This window comes from Lissotriton helveticus, chromosome 3_2, assembly GCF_964261635.1.
Source record: "Lissotriton helveticus chromosome 3_2, aLisHel1.1, whole genome shotgun sequence".
In the NCBI taxonomy this organism is placed as follows: domain Eukaryota; kingdom Metazoa; phylum Chordata; class Amphibia; order Caudata; family Salamandridae; genus Lissotriton; species Lissotriton helveticus.
This window is the reverse complement of record NC_136062.1, coordinates 296,399,778-296,421,879: the sequence shown is the minus strand read 5'-3', so window position 1 is coordinate 296,421,879 and position 22,102 is coordinate 296,399,778. Positions and strand designations below refer to the sequence as shown.

The 22,102-nt window shown below is 49.8% G+C and overlaps 1 protein-coding gene across 2 annotated transcripts in view; it reads left to right on the top strand.

The window, feature by feature from the left end:
• Positions 1–20,829, top strand: part of TLN2 (talin 2) — a 1,508,116-nt gene extending 1,487,287 nt beyond the window's left edge. For both annotated transcript variants that reach the window (XM_078684194.1, XM_078684193.1), the window contains one exon: positions 17,522–20,829. In XM_078684194.1, the coding sequence (XP_078540320.1) occupies positions 17,522–17,650 (129 nt within the window). In that variant the 3' untranslated portion in view covers positions 17,651–20,829. The remainder of the gene's footprint in view (positions 1–17,521) is intronic.
• The last annotated feature ends 1,273 nt before the right edge of the window (positions 20,830–22,102 follow it).

The following is a 22,102-nucleotide window of genomic DNA, read 5'->3' as shown; positions in this document are numbered from 1 at the left end:
ACGCTAGCTCTCTAAACTAAGCTTCTTCTGGGGCGCATCGTACTTGCCCATGGCAACTATAGAGGAGGGGACAGGCGCCGTATGGCAAAGTCCGCAGTCAAGATGGAGATATCAGGCATGGGGTGGTAGCAGAGCAGTGTGGGAGAAAATGAGGAATGGTCTCATCGATATCTGATAGAGATATAAAGCCGCAGATTCCTTAATTTAGAATATCCCCAGGCGTCAGACTGGATCCGGAAAATGTTCCGCAGCAGCCTCTCTGCGCGCCGGGAGCTGCGCCGCACGGCTCCGCCTTGACGTCGTCCATGTACGTGACGTCAGCGGGGCCATATATGCCCCTCCCGTCACACTGACGTCAGTTTTCTTCTTTTCCGCGTCCCAACACGGATCCTGGAAAACCAGTGGTTCCTTGCCCTTTTTTTTCCCGTCTTCTTGACTCCGAAGGCGTCCCGGAACAGTGCGCAATGCATTGAGGCTTAAAGGTGTGTAAGACCTGTGCACGCCAGATGTCTGTAACGGACCCGCACACCATCTGTATGTGGTGCGTAGGAGTGCATCACGACTCCAAAGAGTGCGACGCCTGTCAGCGAATGAAACCAAAGTGCTTACGGGAGCGTCTTTTGAAATTGCTGGGCGCACAGCTGGCCGGTCCTGCACCTTCGCGTCGACGCTCTCTCTCTCGGGACTGAGCCCATTCCCGAGGATGCTCCCGCGGACGTCGTCCGGAGATGGGTTAGCACAAGCGTAAGTCGCGGAGGTCTACCTCCCATACGCGTGACACTGGCACTCGTTCCTCTCGCTCTTTCCCAGGCACGGGCGTCCTGCAGTCGTCTTCCCCGTACCCTCCCTTCCCGGGTGTTGGAGCGACACAGGCCCAAATTGAGGCTTATTCAAAAGCACTCCACTCTTACTTTGGGTCACACCCTCTCCCTGGTGCACCTTTAGGTCCCATAGAGGTGGAAGGCACTCATGTCGGGTCCTCGCCGGCGGATTCGTCCTCGTCACCGTCTGTGTGCATCGAGACTGGTTCGAGAGCTGATGCTATGCAGACGGGACACAGCCCTGAGGGCCCTCCCAGCCAACCCCTTCAATCACCGTATAGCCCTGAGCTTCTTCCTGCGCTGACGCCAGAGGCGGCGCGTGGCTCGACGCCCTGTTGACGCATTTCGTCCCACATGTTGCAGTGGGGTCGACGTCGGGTGGCGCCCAAGCCGAGTCCCCTTTGCAGGTCTTCAACGTCCAGACGACTCTGACTCGACGTCGGTCGACGCCGGTGCCGACGTCCACGCCTCCTCTTTTGCATGAGGTTGGTGTCTCACTCGACTCCTCGGACGTCGATGCGACTCCCACAGTGCGTCGGTCGAGGCTGGTGCCGGGGCCTTTGCCTCTTCTTATGCAAGAGGTTGACGCTCCTCTGGACTCCCCAGATCTGAGGTAATTTCGGTCCATGGTGCAGGTACCTTGGGGTGTGCGGCCTTCGGATCAGCCTCCGGCTCCTCCACTTTTGCTATCTAGTGAGCGGGTTAGTCTCCAACCGTCTCCTACTGATGGTTTATTGTCACCTCCCCGATGGCAACTGAGGCTAGTGCTGCCTACGCACAGGCTATTCACAGGTCGTCAGCTCTTCTTTGTTTTCAGCCCCCTCTAGTTTCCCTGCCATCTGATCTTTTGTTGGATCTTCTGCACATGGAGCCGGTTGAGGTGGAGCCTTTGCTGCCCCTTGGGGCATCTTTGTTTGACATCATGCTTGGCACATGGGCGAGGCCTTCTTCTGGTCACCCTGTTAATCGGGCCATAGCTCGTCGACACCGTTCTGTCCTGGATGATCCGCTCTGCCTATCCCTTCACTCTAGAGCTCAGGGCCTAGTTGTTCAGGCAGCTTTTGACTTGCAGTCTTCCTCCACCTTGCCACTGTTACCTCCCACCAGGGACTCTAGGTGGTTGGACACGTGTGGTCGCCAACTTTTCGCCTCTGCAGGTGCTGGCATCCGCGCATTAAATATGGCGCATTAAATATGGCTTGCGGGCCTTCTTCCTTCTATTCCAGAAGGCCCGCTGGTAGAATTGCTTCGCCTTCTGCATGTTGGCAGGAGAATGGCACAATTTTCCCTCCCCTCTTCCCTTGGTACCACTGACTCGGTGGGACGAGCTCTTGCTCGGTGTGTGGCTTTGCGTCGCCATGCATGGCTGAGTGACAGTTGTTTCCCAGACAATGTTCTGGATGCTCTTAAGGATCTGCCATTTAATGGGCAGGACCTTTTTGACCGCCACGCGCATTCGGCGGTTTCCCGCTCTTATCTGGGCTACCGTAAATCTTGCGGCATGACTTTCTGCCCTATGTTTTTCTTTTGCAAAAACACACAGTGCCCACACCACAATTACTCATTCAATATTCAAGAAGGGTAAGAAACCAGTTTATTGTAACCACCTTTAGACAGAAAGACTGCCAATGGGTGGAATACATTGTCAACTTCACGACACTAGGACCGGCTGGTCCAGTATTTAAGTGTTTACAAGCTATTAAGTTGCTTATACCCCCTTGGAAATCCTTTTTCTTCATGTTTTTTATTGTAATATTTGTTGGTTGTGATGTAATTATAATTTTTTGTAATGTTTGATGCAGAAACGTTTTTTAGTGTGTAAATAATGTTTGTCTTTTGATGTATGTACAAAGTGTATTTAGTCTTGTAAATATTCCAATACGTAGTCCTTTATTCTGTTATGATTTTTTGAAAATTTGGAAAAAAGCATAAAATGATAGACACTGAGTAATGCTGTCTAAGGGTGGTTACAATAAACTGGTTTCTTACCCTTCTTGAATATTGAATGAGTAATTGTGGTGTGGGCACTGTGTGTTTTTGCAATTTAAATATAAGGTCTAGCCCCCACTACGTGTTTATGGACCTATCCCCTTTTGGTTCTCTATGTTTTTCTTTGGCATAGGCAAAGTTGCCTTGTTGGTTTGCTTTTTAAAAAAAAACCCGGTCCCAGGTTCTTGCATAGTGCCTGGATAGAGTAAGCAGTTGTTCCGCCATTTCAGCATTCGTTCAGTACAACCGGATGGCTGGTTCTGTCATCCTTCCACTCCTCTGATTGTGTGTTTTATCCAGGAGGACCTCCTCCCAGGGGTTGAGACTTACCATATGTGGGGTATTTGCTGCCTATGGGTTGACAGCCTTAGCCTTGGTACACTCCTATGGAGTCTTCCTCACGGACATCTTTCTGGGGTTCAGGCTGTCCTATTTTTCTGCTGCAATCCTCCCGTTATCATCGCTATATTGCACTTTGGTTGCAATTGGCTCCAGTTTCTCTGTAGTGCTTCTAGGCCTAGGCATGGGCTCCTTGCCGTGCGGCCTATCCCGCCTTGACGATGTCCTTATGTTTTTTCAGCATTGCAGTGATCCTCTGGTCTATAGTGGCTGCTCTTCTTTTGACGGCCACGGTCTTTTGGGGCCTTTGTTCCATTCATTTCAGGCGCAGTTCTTTCATGGCTGACACCCTGTCCTCGTTATGCGCCAGGGACAATAGTCGCTGTGCGGCACGCTTATTACTATTGGCGCAAACTAGGATACACTGCCCTTACTGGGCTTGTCTTTCATGGTAGCGGATTTCCCATGTCCGTCTCTGCTGTACATTGTCTTATGGCCTTGTTTCGTGGCCACTTTCTCAAAAGCAGTTTTTCCACGTTTCCTGCTGCTTCTGCACAGGTGTTTTCCACACTTCTGCTTTGGGTTTATTCTATAACACTCCCAAGGGGCATGTTCTCTTCAGGATACAAGCTTCTTGGGTCCCGGGACCTCTAGGTTGTTCCTGACTGTTTTCACTATCAAGCCTAGCTCCATCTCCTCCTCTGTCTTGTGGGGGGCCGTTGCTCCTCCCAGGCTAGGGGCAGATGTCACTTATGGGCCTGGACATTGTCCTGTCCAGTTCTGCTTCCACATGTCTGTTGGTACTTTTCACATGCCCTAGTCTATTGGTGTGTTACACTTTATTTTTGAGCATCTTTCTTCTTATTCGATGTCAGCTGTGCTCTTACACAGTAGCATCTTGCTGGCAATGTTCCTTCATGTGGTGTCCATGGTCTTTGACTCGGTCTGCTTGTGTTACAAGTTCTTATATGGTCTTCCGGTTTGCCTGGTTTCCTTTTTGCTGGTTGCCTTCTTGCTGTTACGTCTCTAGCATCTGGGCTGTTCACGCTACCCTATAGGAGAGTCTTTGCCATACTTCGTGTGGTTCCAATGTCCACACGGTCTGCTTTTGTACCTTCCAGTCTTCCGCTTGGCTATCATTCTTACTGTGAGTCCTGTTTTGGGTGCATCTGCTGGTTGCCGTCGGCCCTTTCACATATCTGTGACAGACCGACTATGTACTGGCGTATCTTCTCTTTCTCGTACCACTGGCATTTTTCGGCCATGGGTTGGCATCCTGCCACTGCTGTCACACATATTTTTGCTGGTGCGGGTATCAACAGTGCTTTTTTCCGCTGTTGTGCATACTGCACCGGTATGCGCTAACTCTGTCATATCAGTTGCCTCTCTCTGGGTCTTACTTATGGTTGGCACACCGGATCCTACGCATCTATCAGACCTTAAGTTCAGTTCCACTTCTTGTGATGTCCTGTACTTTCCTTTTCACACCTACATATCTGGTATGTGTTTTCTTTCTCTCACCCGGTATACATATGGGGGTTTTCATGCTGTTCTTGGACGGCTTGTGGTGCCTTTGCCTCTCCATGTTTTCCGCTCTTTATGAGCTTCACGGTTTGGTGTGACTGCGCTGGCTTGCATTCCCCACTGTGTTTTGTCACCTTGTTGACGGCTATGTTGGGGTTCAGTCACAGACCTTCCTCCTCTATGGATATGGCTTTGGTATCTATTCAAAGTTAAGGAATCTGCAGCTAGATGTCTCTATCAGATGAACAAGTTACTTACCTGCCGTAACGATGTATCTGAAAGAGACACGTTAGTATTAGATTCCTTACCTTAGAATATCCCCAGGCGTCAGACTGGATCCGGAAACTGTTGCGTAGCAGTACCCTTGCGTGTCGGTAGGCCTTGTCTGCGGCTCCGCGTCCGTCGTCGGCATCGTGGGCGCCGTGATGACGTCGTCGGAGTACTTAGACGCCGCCTCCGCGTGCTGACGTCAGTTCTTCTTTTTTCCGCGCCAGCAAGCGCAGATCTGGAAAAAGCAGTAACCCTTTTGATCTTTTTGATCATTTCTCAAAGTCTTTCGACTCCGATTGGTGCCGTAGGGATGCCCGGCTTTAAGCACTGCGAGGATTGCGACCGCACGATGTCGGTTACGGATCCTCACCACCTGTGTTTAACTTGTCTAGGCGTCGATCACGACGACAAGGCCTGCTCCGACTGCCGGGCCCTCTCTTCGAAAGCCAATACGGGAGCGGTCCCGCAGGCGACTCGAACTCCGGCAGTCTGTCCCGCGCCGCAAGAGGTCTCGGTCCCACGGGAGGTCGAGGGACAGGTCGCAGGCTCGGAGCCACCACAGCTCCGGGAGTAGGCCGCACTCCTCCGGGTCGAAGTCGTCGTCAGGTAAGAAGCACAAAAAGTCCAGGAGGCGTTATCGCTCTGCGGACTCCCCCCGACGCTCGCGCGATGCGGCCGGGGGTTCGGGTGACACCGCCCACGCGGCTCCGTCGGAGTCGCGGGCGCCGCGTTCAGCTCCACATCCTCCGGTCCCTGGGCTCAACGCGACGCCGGAGGAGATCGAGCGCTTCCTCATGGCCATGAGGAAACTCTCTCCTCCTCCGGGCTCCGCGGCGCCTTCGGGCCCAGCGGACCCGTCTGGGGCCTCTAGCGGGTCGGGTGCTTCGGGCCCGGCGCCGCAGGTTCCCACTATCCCGGCGCCGCAGGGTACAGCTGTCCCGGCGCCGCGGGACGCTGCTAGACCTTCTTCGGGATCTGGATCGTCGCCGGTGGACCTTATGACCTCCCCGGCGTCGGACCATCAGGTGTCGACTCCGGCGCCGTCCTCGGGCGGCGCCGTCCCCGATGCCCCCTTCATTCCTGTTCCGGCATCGGGACGGCCCCGATGGGCGCCGCTCCAGACGTCGTTTGGGGAGTTTCACTTCTATGAGCAGGCCCCATTAGTTGAGAACTTTGAGTTTCAGGAGATGGGTGATGAAGAGAATTGGGAGGGGTCTGAGGACCCTCTGACCAGAGAGTGTCAGTCTCATGAGGACTGGACAGGAGACCTTGGGGAGGCCAGTGGCCTGGACACCTCTCCAGACACTGGTTTTGTCTCCCCTCCTACAGTGGCTTCGGAGGAGGGGGCAACCTACAGTGTGGTGTTGATGAGGGCTGCCAAGGCCTTGGGCCTTGAGCTCCCCGTCGCGGCCGTGAGGACTAATCTCCTCACTGAGGTCCTTAAACCGCAGTCAAGCTCGGCCGAGCCTCTGCTGCCCTTTAATTAGGCCTTGACCGACGTTCTTCTGGGCACTTGGTCCAAGCCCGCTACGGGTTCGCCCGTAGATAGGAACGTGGCCAGGCGCCACCGCCCAGCACCGGGCGACCCATGTTTCCTGTCCACCCACCCTACCCCCGAGAGCCTGGTCATCCAGGCCTCCAATTCCCAGACCGCATTCCCGTTGGCTCCACCGGACAGGGAATCCAAGAGGTACGAGCAGTATGGCAAAAAGATCTTCTCGTCCCTTAGTCTGGGACTGCGGTCTTACAACACCGCATGCCTCTTGGGCCGCTACACCCACTCTCTGTGGGATACGGTTGCGGAAGTGCTGCCAGAGTGTCCGTTGGAGGTACGGGCCAAACTCAGCCAAGCCCTTGTGGAGGGCCGGGATGCAGCCAAGTATTCTATACGGTGTGGGCTGGATACCACCGACTCACTGGGTAGAGCGATGGCAACGACGGTGGCGGTTAGACGTCACGCCTGGTTGAGGTCCGCCAACTTTTCGGCCGATGTCCAGAACACCTTGATGGACATGCCGTTTGATGGCCGTCGCCTCTTTGGCGACAAGGCAGACCAAGCGCTTGAGCGCTTTAAGGACTCCAGGGCTACGGCCAAGTCCTTGGGCCTCTCGGCCCCGTGTCAGCAATCGGCTGCCTTTCATTCCTTTCGTGGCCACGGAAGGGGTGTACCCACACGTGCTGCCAGCCACGCTCCGCAGGGTAATAACCAACGCGGTGGCGGCCGTGGGAACCGCCGTCCCGGCGGTCGGGGACAACGGCGAGGTCAGTCCACACCTTCCCCTGCGACATCCGCCTCAAAATCCTCCTAGTCTGTGCTTTCAGGCCCATGTGACGCCAGTGGGGGGCAGGGTTCGCCATCACCACCTCCACTGGCGCACCGTCACTTCGGACAGGTGGGTGCTGCAGATCGTCCGAAGGGGCTACTCCCTCCCCTTCGAGGCGACTCCTCCAGCCATGCCACCGCAGAACTACCGTGTATCGGGGGATCATTTGCGACTTCTGCAGGAGGAAGTTACGGCCCTCTTGGCCAAGGGGGGCCATCGAGCGCGTTCCTGGGCCAGAAGTATGGTGTGGTTGCTACTCCCTCTACTTTCTGGTACCCAAGAAGGGCAAAGGGGGCCTCTGCCCTATCTTGGACCTAAGGAACGTCAACAGCTTCCTCCGGAAGGAGAAGTTCAAGATGCTGACACTGGCTCAGGTCCTAGCTGCCCTGGACCCAGGAGACTGGATGGTAGTGTTGGACTTGCAGGACGCTTATTTCCACATCCCCGTCCTGCCGGCCCACCGGCGCTACCTGCGGTTCACGGTTGGCCACGAGCACTTTCAGTATACCGTGCTCCCCTTCGGCCTTACCAGCGCCCCACGGGTGTTCACAAAGGTGATAGCGGTGGTCGCAGCTCATCTGCGCAGGGTAGGGGTTTCAGTCTTCCCCTACCTCGACGACTGGTTGTTGAAGGCGGGCTCGCCCCAGACAGTCAGCCACCTCCAGACTACGGCAGATCTCCTGCATCGGCTGGGGTTCTCCATCAATGTGCCGAAGTCACACCTGTGCCCCACTCAGAAGCTCCTTTTCATCGTAGCGGTTCTAGACTCGGCGCAGTTTCGGGCTTATCCACCCGAGCAGCGGGTCCGGGATATTCAGGCTCTGATTCCCATCTTTCGGCCGTTATCCCGGGTCTCGGTCAGGTTGACGCTGCGGCTTCTGGGGCTGATGGCCTCCTGCATCCTGCTGGTGCATCACGCCAGGTGGTGGATGCGGGCTCTGCAGTGGGACCTGAAGTTTCAGTGGGCCCAGCATCAGGGCAACCTATCCGACCACGTCCTGATCTCGGAGGGCACTGCGAGACAGTTGCAGTGGTGGCTCACGGACCGCGATTGGGTCATCGGCAGATCCCTCTCCCTTCCCCAACCGGAGCACGTAGTTGTGACGGATGCGTCCCTCCAGGGCTGGGGAGGCCACATGGGAGAGGCGGAGATCAGAGGCCTCTGGTCTCCGGCGGAGGCCCGGCTCCACATCAACCTGTTGGAGTTACGGGCGATCGTCTAGCACTGAAAGCATTCCTCCCCTCTGTCCGGGGGAGTGTAGTGCTGGTGTTCACGGACAACACCACCGCCATGTGGTACTGCAACAAACAGGGAGGGGTGGGGTCGTGGACCCTTTGCCAGGAGGCTCTGCGTCTCTGGCAATGGCTGGAACGCCAGGGCGTGACCCTGGTGGCTCAACACCTGGCAGGTTCTCTGAACGCCAGGGCGGCGAGCTCAGCCGTCGGTGCATGATAGATCACGAATGGCGTCTGAACTCGGACGTGGCGCAAGGCCTCTTTCAGCATTGGGGAGAGCCTTGGTTAGATCTATTCGCCACCGAAGAGAACGCGCAATGTCATCAGTTCTGCGCGTTGGAATTTCCAAGGCGGCATTCGCTCGGCGACGCTTTTCGTCGCGAGTGGAGCTGCGGTCTACTGTACGCCTTTCCGCCTATACCACTTCTGCCCAGTGTGCTGAAGAAGATCAAGCGCGACAAGGCCCAAGTCATCCTTGTGGCTCCGGACTGGGCTCGAAGGTACTGGTATCCAGAGCTACTCAGTATGTCAGTCGATCCCCCGGTTCGTCTGCCTCTTCAGGAGGACCTTCTGTCGCAGCAGCAGGGGACGGTCCTCCACACGAACCTGTCCAGTCTCCACCTCCATGCTTGGAGATTGAGCGGCGACAGTTGAGGCCATTTGACTTGCCTCCTGAAGTCTGTAACGTCATTCTGGCAGCCAGGCGTCCCTCCACAAAGTCGGTATACGCCTGCAGGTGGAACAGATTTGTGGCATGGTGCACAGCAAAGGCTGTGGATCCTCTTACTGCCCCTCTTTCTGAGGTTCTTCTCTTCCTTCTTTCTCTTGCCCAGCAGGGCTCTGCTCTGGGCACTATCAAGGGCTACCTTTCTGCCCCTTCAGCCTTTCTGAGGCTGCCTGATCAACCTTCTTTGTTCAAGTCCCCTATTGTAAATAGATTTCTTAAGGGCATCACACACACGTTTCCTCCTGTTCCGTTTGTGATGCCTCAGTGGGACTTGAACCTGGTTCTTACATTTCTGATGTGCGCTCCCTTTGAGCCACTTCACAACTGTCCTCTACGCCTTCTAACTCTGAAGACTGCTTTCCTGGTTGCCATCACCTCTGCCAGGAGAGTGAGTGAGCTCCAGGCCCTTTCTTGTACTCCACCTTTCCTTTCTGTCCATCCGGACAAAGTGGTGTTGTGTACTAAGCCATCTTTCCTGCCCAAGGTTGTCACGGCCTTCCACATCGGGCAGTCTATCACCTTGCCAACCTTCTTCCCGCCACCGCATCCCTCTAAAGAGGAAGAGCGGCTCCACCTTCTGGACCCAAAACGTGCGCTCTCATTTTACTTGGATCGCACACGCCAGTTCCGGGTGGATGACCAACTCTTTGTTGGTTACGTGGGCGCGAAGAAGGGGAAAGCGGTGCACAAGAGGACCATCTCACGGTGGATCATCTTGTGTATCCAGGCATGCTACTCCTTGGCTAAAAAGGAGCCCCCTGTTGGATTGCGGGCTCCCTCTACCCGAGCCACGGCGACTACCACTGCCCTGGGCAGGGGTGTGCCCTTACAAGACATCTGTCAGGCAGCTACGTGGGCATCACTGCACACGTCTGCAAGGCACTACTGCCTGGACAGCCAAGTCCGGAGGGACGGCTTCTTTGGCCGTTCTGTCCTCCAGGACTTTCTGGTGTGATTATTGGTTCGCAGACCCACCACCGGGGTTGGTATTGCTGGGGTATCTATTCTAAGGTAAGGAATCTAATACTAACGTGTCTCTTTCAGATGCACAAGTTACTACTTGTGTAACGATATATCTGTAAGAGACATTAGTTAGTATTAGATTCCTTACCGACCCACCCATCCTCCCCGTTCTGCGAACCGATATCTAGGGTTAGGGTTAACCCCTTTCAGGGCCCTAGTTTCAATGGCACCAGTGTTGGTTTTTTGACATGGCTCTGCGTTTCTGGCGCGGAAAAGCTGTGTCTAAGAACTGACGTCAGCACGCGGAGGCGGCGTCTAAGTACTCCGACGATGTCATCACGGCGCCCACGACGCCGACGACGGACGTGGAGCCGCAGACAACGCCTACCGACGCGCAAGGGTACTGCTACGCAAACGTTTACGGATCCAGTCTGACGCCTGGGGATATTCTAAGGTATGGAATCTAATACTAACTAATGTCTCTTACAGATATATCGTTACACAAGTAGTAACTTGTGCGTCTGATAGAGACACAGTCTAGCCGCACATTCCTTAACACCCGCCCGTCCTCCCCGTTCTGCGAGGACCTTTTCAGGTGGGGTTTTCTACGCTCGCCTCCCTCTGGGTGGCTTGTCTTTCTAGAGGGTGACATTTTCACTTCACGTCAACACAGTGTTCCTACTGTTTTCATTGCTCTACTCTGCCCATGCACGTGATTTGGCGGCATGCTCATATGTCATGTGTCCTTTCCAACCCTGTACCTGGATTTTACGGTGTGGGATCTATTCAGGGGGTTTTTTTTCCCCACCATCCGCTCTCCCCTTCTCCGTCACCTTAAGGTCTCTTACCACCACTACTGACCCATTGGTTCAAGTCTGTCGGCTCAGCCACATTCTCTCTGTCTTTAATTGGGTTTGGGACCTCTCTTCTGATGAAATTGTCCTTGATCCTATGTTCTGGACTTATGGTCCTTCACAGTTATACATTATAGTTTCAGGCTTCTGTTGTCTGCCATGCTGTTTTTTCACATCTTCCTCTACCTCCACTGTTGGCTTGGCCTTCGCATTTGTGGGGGTGCTTCTCAGAGCAGTGCTCTACTCTTCCTTCTACTGGTTTGTAGGATACAGTGCCTGTTACTGTCCTTTGTGGTTCTATTTTTCTTAACTTTTTGCACACTGTTCCCCTAGTCTCACAGTTTTTGGTGGTGGCTCCGCGTTGTAGTGCGGTAAAGTTTCTCCGACGAAAACTGACGTCCGCGCGCTGGGAGGGGCATGTATGGCTCCGCTGACGTCACGTCCGTGGATGACGTCAGGGCGGAGACGCCCCCGGCGCACAGAGTTGCTGTTGCAGAAAGTTTTCCGGATCCAGTCTGACGCCTTGGGATATTCTAAGTTAAGGAATCTGCGGCTAGACTGCGTGTCTACCAGATACATTGTTACCGAAGGTAAGTAACTCGTCCAACAGCACCAGACCAAGAAACTGCCTTAGGCCCCAACACTCCCTGGCATGTCTTTTCCCACGGGGGCATGGACAGGACACGGCCTGGGACAAGCAGAACGTGCACAGCAGCAGACTCCCCATATGTGTTGTCCAGTAGGGTACTGATGTAGCCGTGGCCAGCTCCCCCCACAGGCAGGACAGGTCCTGAAGTTTCCCCAAAGCGCCCATTGCAGGGGAGGTATGGACAGGCCACCCCCACATCCCCACCTTGCCCAACCTCACTCCGGCAAAGGCGCAGCCCCAAGAGGCAGTAGATGAAGCAGTTATGGAGAAGGGCAATTCTAACCACTATTGTAGTCGCTTCCAAAACAAGAACTCGCCGCCCAGGCAGGATCAGAGGGCACCTAACACCAGCCAGAAGAAAGTAGAGTCCAGGGGGGGTGTCTACAGTTACCAGTCTCACTAGCTGCCCTAGAAAACAGCGAGACCCTGCAGTCCAGCACAGATTCTGCGTCAGCCCCGGGGAGCAGAACGGGGCCAGCATTACGCACTCACCGCACCAGGAGTCTAAGGGACTCGCAGCGCAAGAGGCAGAGCCACCTTGCAAGGCTCTTGAGGACCCCCGGAGACAGAGTGGGGGACAGCGAGAACTAACCTGCAGGTCACGCTAGGCAGCCCTAGCAGTCTTGTGGAAAGGCTCGGGGATCACACAGGCTGGCGGACGCTCAAAGTGCAGCAGCTGCACCCCCGGCTGCAACATTGAGGGCAGCCCCAGGGCTCAATGTCCTAGTATGGCCGGGGGGCCCTAGCCTCCACTGTCACAGTGCTCCTCACCTGCCGATGGTGGGAGGCCTCCCAGTCTCGGGCGTTCCTGGCGAGTCATCGCGGGTCCCGACACCAACAGGCCCCACTAGGCTGCGAGACAGGCAGGGACCCGAATCAACCTGCTATGGGCTTCCAGGTGATGATGGCCCTCAAAAAGCACAACAGTGGCCTCACTGGCCCACACCGAAGGATTTCGCAATATCATGGGTTATAAAGAAACCCGCTGTGGGCAGATAGTTGGAGGATGATTACTTCGGCTGGCAGAGCCCTCTATCCAGCTGCCATCTTGCTACCCGACTAGGCTCCGCCTCCGGCTTTGCCTTGCCTTTCATTTCTTTTCTACACCTTCCCTCCCCCGCCCCCACACCAGAGCAACTTTCTGAGGATGGCTCTGGAATCTTGATGCAAAAAGTCAATCTTCTCTCTGCCAATGATGCCGTTGAGCAAATGCAGGACTCCCAAGAGCTAAAAGACTCTGTTCGCGCAACCTCATTATCCAAAAGAAAGATGACCGCTCCAGGCCTATATTCGACATCTGGCCATTGTATGCCTTTCTGAGGACCCCAGGAGGCCGGATGATGTCCCTGGACTTGCAGGTACTCATCCTACAGTCACGCAGGCATTAGCTGCAATTTAAAGCGTGGTCATAACACCTGATTTATTGTGCTCCCTTCCTGCCTTACTTCAGCCCTTTGTGTATTCATGAAAGGGATGGTGGTTGTTGCTGCCTATCTTTGAAGGTCGGAGATATATGCTTCTGTACATCGATTGGCTGCTACATGTCCACCTTTAGCAGACAATCATAGACCACCTCCGGATGACAGCCCAACTCCTGACACCTTTGGGATTTACCATCATCGCGCCAAAGTCCCACCTATGCCCCACACAGAGGATGCCTTTCATTGGGTCGATCTTGGACACAGAGGCATTCAAGACCTTTTTGCCACCTCTGTAAGTCCAGGACATGCAGAATATGATCTGAATGTTTTGGGATTAGTCCTGAAACTCGGTGAGGAGGACTCTGTGGCTTCTTGCTCTCTTGTCCTTATGCATTCTCCTTATTCCAAATTCCAGGTGGCACAGAAAGCCCTGCAGTGGAGCATCAGATATTGTCCCATTCCTTTCGGCTCTTACAGCAAGCGGCGAAGGAAGGTGGATGAGATGCAGCTGCCTGACCTACGGCAGGCACTCTCCTTTCTGTACTGAGAGTTCACAGTGTTGCAGATGCATCCCTGCTGGTTTGGAGGGGTCACCTGGGAGAAGTGGACATTTGCAGTCTCTGGTCACCGGCAGAGCGCCAGCCCCTTATCAGTCTGCTGTAGCTTCAGGCAGTCCACATGGCCCTAAAAGCATTAGTGCCATCAATCAAAGGGACAGGTAAATGCGCCTTCAAGGGATTTATTTCAATACTTGTTTTTAATCTTTTTGTTCACCATTCAAGGCACGCTAACAAATATTACTTGCAATCTAATTTCATTTTATAAATTATTTTTTGTAGAATATAACGTACTTTATTCACAAAATGAAAAATGTACACAATTGTTACAGTGAACGGGTTAATTATTGTAAAAACGTTTTTCCTACTTTTGTTCCATTGTGAGTAAAATCTACAAGTACCCTATATTAATTCTCAATATAAAATTCTTTTAATACTTACACCCGTGTTTGGATATATTTATCTATGATAAGATCTTGTGTTCTAAATTTGTGAATAAGGGAACAATCTAAATATGTTTATATTCTACGAAAAGAAATTATAAAAAGAAATTACATTGCAAGTAATATTTGTTAGCTTACCTTGAATGGTACACTAAAAGAGTAAAAACAAGTATTGAAATGAATCCCTTGAAGGCGCATTTACGTGTTCATTTGAATCTGCCCAAGCCGTCAGGGGTATATTGGATTCCCATTTCATTAGATATCAATCAAAGGGAGCCTCGTGCAGATCTCATGCACAACAGAACCTCCATGTGGTACTGCAGAAAGCAGGGCGAAGGATCCTGAATCCTGTGTCAGGAGGCCCTACTTTTCTGATGGTGGCTGGGTCAGCAGAACATATTTCTGTGTACCAACCACCTACAGGTGTCCCTAAACGCCAGAGCGTCCGATCTAAGCAGACAGCGCCTAGCAGACTACAGGTGACCTCTCCATTGCTCGCTAGATCCCTCACTAGATCCAGTGGCCACTGTCAAAAAGGGATAGTCTCAGAATATTTACGTGTGGGGATTCCTCCATGGCACTCAAAAGGAAAGGCATTCCGGCTAGGGTGAGGCACAGGGCTCGTGTATGCATTTCCATTGCTATCTCTCTTGCCTCGAGTTTGGAGCAAAATCAGAATGGACCAGTCTCAAATGATCTTAATCGCCACAGACTGGGTCAGGAGAGTATGATACCTAGAGGCTGAGCATTTGCTCTCCAATTCGGCTGCTAGTTTGTGAGAACTTCCCATCTTAACAGCAGATCAGGGTCCTGCAACTGAATCTCCGCAACTTCTACCTCCATGCATAGGATTAAGATGAGGCAAGTAAATGCTTTCAAATTGCTGACAAAGGTGGTTGATGGTATCTTTGTGCAAAGACGATCCCTCCACGAAGTCCATCAATGCGGGGAGCTGGGAGAAATTTGTGGCCTAGTGTAGTCCTATACAATTCTTTGCAAGCCAAACCTTTAGACTTTCTTGTTTATTTTCTTCTTCTATAAGGTCACAGCATGACCTTATAGTGGCACAGTAAAATGTTATTTGTGGGACTTTTCAGCCCTGTTTCTGTCTACTTGACTGGCCTTTTTTTTTCAAATCACCAGCTGTGATACTTTTTTATAAAAGGTTTGACTTGCATGTTACCTCCAATTCCATTTGTTACTCCACAATGTGATTTTAATTTGGTTTTGACATTCCTCAAGTGCACACCCTTAGAACCAAGTCACAGCTCCTCTTTATTACTCTTGAAAATCAAAACAATTTTCCTCATCACTATACCATGACCACATTGTATCAGTTAGCTACAGGCACTTTTGATACAATAGCCTCACACAACCGTCTCCCCCAACAGATTGGCATTGAGGGGAAACATCGTTTACCACGCATCCATTTCAACGTGGTACTATTACATCATGGAATAGTAATTCACACTATTCCTAAATCCAGCGCCCCTCCAGCGCAAGTCGATGAAACAACTTGCGTTGTGAAAACCGCGATCTAACAGACCGCGTTGAAATGGCCTTCGATGTATCATCATACATCCGGCGTTGAGAATCCGGGTAGTCTTTCTACCAAAGGTTGTCAATCCCTTTCGCCAAACCATCTCTCGGCCAATATTTTTTGCTACACCTCATCTCTCGAAGGAAGAAATGTTCAATTGAATTGACCCTAAAAGAACACTGAGTTTTTACACCAACCGTACAAAAGACCACTGTGTGGCTACCGGCTGTTTGTAGGTTTTTCTGGAACAAAGAAAGGAAAGGTAGTGCAGATAAGGACCATGTCAAGTTCAATAGTCCTCTGCATCACAATCTGCTACACACAGACAATGAAGATACCCCAGAAAACCTGCAGGTTCAGTCCACTAGATCAAAGGCCAATCCATCGACATTTGCACGAAGGGAAGTACCTGTTCTGTAGATCTGACGGGCGGTGATGTGGGTGTTGGTACACACGTTCGCGAAACACTAATTCCTTGAGAGCATGGTGTGGCATAAAGGCAAGTTTCCTAACTCTGCCCTCCAGGAATTTCTGGCATGAGTTCACTCCCCAGACCTCCCACCTTCGGGAACTGCTATGGGATCTAAAGTGAGCAATCTGCAGTTAGAAGTTAGAAAGAAAAAGTTACTTAACCTTCAGTAACTCTACTGCTGGTGGATATCAACTGTGAATTCCTAACTGCCCTCCTTCCTTCCTTTTCTGTGAAGTGGTCTCCTTAACATTAAGATAGTGATCAGCACACTGTCATCGACAATTTGTGTACATGTTTCGTGCCTTAGATTGCAGAAGGAGAAAGATGTATCTGAAGTCCGCTTACAGTGGTGGCACTTATATGCAGTTCCGCTCCGTCACTTCAGGGGTGGTACAGAGCCACCACAGAACCACACAGCACCACCTATTGGCATACATGAGCAATGCTGAGAAACTTTTCTTCCAAGTCCAGCCTGGTGTCTAGCAATGCACTAGTGGTGAAGAATCTATGGTTAGATAAAGTATCCACCAGAAAGAGCGTTACCAAAGCAAGTAACTTTTTCATTAGGTAATTTGCCTAATGGTGAAAAGAAGTGAAGCTGGTCATGAAAGAGGAGCACCACACCCTCTAATTCATGATTGGCTGATCATTGTTACATCCTGTTTTTCTTGCTGATGGTGTTCAGTCATTGAGTCATTAAAACCAGGAAAAGAATACCCCCATCTCTACTCGACTGCCACGCTAAAGAAATCTCTGTTTTGAAATGATGCAAGATATTCTGTACACAAAGGTTTATATTCCTGAGATGAAAGCCAAGCGCATGAGGTAAGTTACAATGTAGACCTGACCTCTACAAGTTCCTCTCTAGCTGTTTCCCTGTTTATGACTTGTGTTCCTATTAAAGCCAGGAACGGTGGCAGAAAGTCACCTAATCTTCTGTGGATAAAATGACTGAAGCATCTTGTTTGAACAGGTTGAGAGCCACAAGAGAGCATTGTAATAGGTGACAGGCCTGGAACTGCAAAGTGATGTTACATGTAAAAAAAAAATAATGAATGTTGACTGTTGCAGAGCTAGATCATCTAATTGTGCGCACGCAAGATATTTATTTGCACTTTAATTGATTAATACCAAAATAAATATACATTTTTACATGAATGCTAAATATTTTTCACTTTCATTGATTAATACCAAAATAAATATAAATGTTTACATGAATGCTAAATATTTTATTCTAAAAAAAGCATTTGCTTATATACAGTGCAATGTAGCACTAGCTATAACAGAAATTGGAGGGAGGACCTCTTCAGAAAAAAATCTCTTTAGTCAACTTTTGTCCATAAGCCCCTGGCTGTGTCTTCATTCCTATGGATGTCTTCTCTTTCCCTCCAGATCATTGCAGCCCAGGAGGAGATGCTAAGGAAAGAAAGGGAATTGGAGGAGGCACGGAAGAAACTGGCTCAGATCCGACAGCAGCAGTACAAGTTTCTACCTTCGGAGCTACGAGAAGATGGAAGCTAAGCTTTAGGAACACATGCTTTTGTAAACAGAAGTTAGAAAACAAAAAAGGACCCCCTCAAAACAAAAACTGCGGTGACAACGTTTTCATATGCCAAGCACTTGCCACCTGTGTGTAGCAATGCTGGAGAACAGCACACAGGACACAGTTCATCAGTTCAGCCTCGCTGTGGAACTCTTGGGTCAGGTCTCCCTACAGCTTGGTGGAACTCTGCCTCCAGCAGCCGCAGCAGTATTTTACTACACAATCTAACTTCAACCTGTTACAGTTCCGGATAGAATTTTGGTTATTGTACAATGTCGACGTAAATGATGAACAAAGCTGACAAAAATCAAAGTTCTCCTCCTGAGTGCACTTGTTGTTAAAGGATCCTACACCCGGAATGTACCAACATGAGGGAGTGTGCCTCCATGACATATCATGTCTTCTGCCTGTGGCATTTCAGATTGTTATCCTTCCTCCCTGCCTCGCTTTCTGTAAGATATCTAAGGTTACAGGAAATTTACATTGTAAAAACGCTTCTGTAACACCTCTTACTTTTTATGGACTACGTGCAGTATTAATCACTTATATTGGCCTAGTGTGCTAGGGGAGTGATTAGACGCGACTGGCCAATGAATGGAAGAGTTCCCTTACTTTCCTTCTTCAGATAGGATTCTGAAGCAGGGTCACATGTATGCTTTTCAGAGGAGTAGTTACAGCTCTTATTGAACCAGTTAAGGTGTTTTTCTTCTATTCCCCTTCCAGTTGCTCCTGGTGGCTACCATGCCTGCGATGCCTCCCGCCATTACATGGCACTGATCTGCACTGAGAGCATGGTGGCGGGTACATTACAACTTTCCATAGTCCTGTGGGCAGCATAGCTTTGTAGATTGTGCCTTCTGAACACACCACGTCCATCGTTGATCATGTCTAATACAAATATGTTGTCCCAAGCAGCTACTAGATCTGGCTGTAGTGTTGAACCCCAATTTGAGTAAACATTTTGGAACATAATGTATAGAGCCCAGATTAGAGCTGAAGACCGAGCCATCTATGATGCTCACTGCAGTGTTTGGAGTTATCCCTTCCTTCATGTCTGAGGAGTTATTTTGTACTTCTCATGGACTCCTATCTGCAGGATGTCTCCTATCAAGTGGTAGGATGCCCTGGTAAAAAAGGCACAGTGACTAGGATATCTGAATACTGTTCAGTATATTGCACTCCCTGTCTATTGCAGGGATACACACATCTTTCAATTGACATTTGTCTAAGTCCTCTGACAAAATCGAGATCATATGTAGCTGCAGGCAAAATAAATGTACACAAAACCACAAGCTACTAACTAAAGGAAAAATGATCTTAATTTGATGCACGTGTGCTTCAAATGTTTTTTACGTGGGAAGAGAGTTTGAGAATTGTCTTACAGAAATGATATGGTCAAGCTGCAGACATGTTTAAAATGAAACACACCCATCAAAATTGTGATCATTACTTTAATATGCTTAAAATCTGTTCTTATTCGTGCTTTGTGGTTCAGTTGAAAGGAGAGATCCAGTTACAACATGCCACAAAGAATCTCTTCAGGGTAGTGAAGAAAAGACCCTTAAGTTGACTATTTGGAAGGAAGCTGTTAAAAGTTATGCAGCACTATATTTGCCTACGTTTTAGGTATAAGAATTGTCCTTAGGTGACCTCACGAGTGCAAGTTCACTCGAGGTCTTTTCTCGGGCATCTTTAAAGAGCTCTGAGGAAGCCAGCTCACTATTGTCATTCCACATACATTAATTGATCCACTGAAAGGCTGTGCACGTGCACCTCAATTTCTATTAACCTATCATTGATCAGGCGATATCGCAAGCAGCCGAGTTCCCTTTGACTTGATGAATACTGTATTATTGATAGAGAAATGCCCTGCATATAAGAGCTCTTACTCCTGTGCAGATTAGACCTTGGTTAATGCGTTCGCTGTCAAAAAAACCCTGATCCTGCTGTTGCACACGCAGTGTCCTGGATTGCGGCTGGTCTTTCACCTCCATCTTCATGTTTTTACGTAGGGCTCTGACTGTTAAGCAGTGTTTCTCCACTCTAGCTCCCCCTCCATGCCCATGCCCATTGAATCTACCGTATGCCTAAGTGTGAGATGGAACTGACATCTGAACAAGGTACATTTTACATAAAAAAATAAGAGAAGGTGTTTTTCTCTGTACGACCATCCAAGGCGCCTCTGCTGGACTAAGGTTAAATGTAACTGCTGAGAAGGCAAAGGGCAAGTTACATGGTAAGCTAGTCTATGGTCCATTGAGGTCTTGATGGCCACCATCTAAGGTACGTTGTGCATTGGTTTGCAGCACATGGCAAAAGAAAACTTGTACTCAATCAATAATTGTAAATGTTTAAACATGAGCTGTGGGGTCCTGTTATGTTGTTTTAGCACCATAGAATTGGCCTCTTATAGGAAGAATGGTTGTGATCATTTTTGGCCCTGTCCTGGCTGGATCTTTTAGCAGACAGATTTTCTTTAAATTCACTTATACCCCTCACTTTGTCATCTGGATTGGGATATGTAACCCATTGATTGCTATCAACTCCTGATCTCCATTTCTAATTCCCTAAATGGATTATGGGACTATGCATATGACCAGGATAACCTTGATCTAAACTTCATCCATCAAGAACAACTACATTGGATTTCACAGCTTTCCTTTTTTTACAGTAGGAAATAACCACTATGTGCAAAAAAGTCTGACCGCAAATATTATAAGTGCAGCTCTTCTTGTATTCTGTTTATTATCAATGTATTATTGTCCAGCAGCATTTCTCTCAATGAGCCAAGGTAAAATCTATCTGTACAAAAAAGTATTAAAATCACTGTAAAAGTCCTTGTTTTTGACTTAAAAATAATCCTGTGGTATTATACTGTCAAATAGCAATTGAAATGTCCCAACTTTAAATGCCTTGCATGAAAGTATACATATCAGGGACGTTTCCTGGCGACTCGTAAACCAATTGTAGGCTTATGTTAGAAGTTGTGTTACGAAAAAATGGGAAATGCAAAAATGTACAGAGGTGAATTTTAAGAAGGCCACATGTGTCTTCTTTGATACTTAAATATTCTCAGAATGAATGAAACTGTTGAGTGTCGATAAAGCCCCTTCAGCAAATAAAGTCAAGATGAGAACCCTTGTTGGGATATTTTCGATTAGCTGTGCCAATAAGAGTCTTTATTTTGAGTTTGTTTGACAATTTTGGAATTTTTTTCTTGCATACAAAGGGACACTAAAACACTAATCCACATTTTTTGGTTATTCATTTTGAAGACTGCCTTGTTTCTATTATGGGTTATTAATCAGTTGCCGACTGCAGAAAGTTATTACAATCGTTATCCCAAGATTAAATGATCGCCTAGGATCTGGTCCATATAGAAACTCAGAGAAATCAGATTTTCTGGTGCATACTTCTAACCACAGATTCTTCTCCTTGTGAATGTTTCCCCAGGCACCTGACTGGATTAGGATACTCAAAAAGAGTACTTGAGCATTGCTAGGTGTGTCACTAGGCTCTGTAACATCATTTCCTTTCAGAAGTGATGAGCAGGGCCACATGTAAGTGCCACCCAGGTGCGCTGAGATGAGTACCTTTCTTTCCATATTTCAGACGCGGACCTGGAGCAATACTGCTATTGTCTTTGAGAAATATATCACCTCCCAATATGACAGGGTTTAGATCTTGAAGGGTCTGTTGCTAATTAATTTCTCTAACAGACCCCCTGAGGTATGCCTCTCGTGTCTGAGGTTGGAGCACAACACCAGGACCTGCAACAACAATTGCCAGATGAGCCTAAAAGCCGTACAGAACCACATGGCGAAACATCTTAGTTGCCAAACATTGGAAGACTGGTCAAAGTCGAAAGAGGTCCCGTTTCCACAGCAAGTCCTCGTCGTAATCGAAGTATAATATTAAGTCGAAAAAAAAGCTCCAGAAACCGTGTCATTGTGCCTTGTGATCTTGCTCCCAAACTCCTGAAAAGCCCGATTCAGAGTTTGGTCCTGATGCATCTTGCATCTACGGATCCATTGGCAACATTACCAACATACTGTGCATATTTGCCACCCTATCAGCTCCCTCTGGCATGCCTGCAAGCCCCAAGAATTCCTAGAGACTTCCAGTAGGGGTCCAGCAGGCAGGTTCGCCCTCGGCGCAGTCTGTGCATCTTCTACCTGCTTCAGGTTCTGCTGGTGCTTCAGTGCAGACTCCAGTTCTAGTCCCAGTGACAGTTCCAGTGTACTGCCTATGCCGGTTTCCCTCACATCAACGATGCCAGAAGAGAATATGCTGCATATAGTGTTTTCCAACTCCGAGCTGGCCTCATCTCGATTGAGGCCACGCTCTATTCATACCAGAGGGCAGACTGTAGCCAATCGTTCTACCTTTACCACACAGAAGAGCTCATACTTTTCATCAGCTCTTTGGTT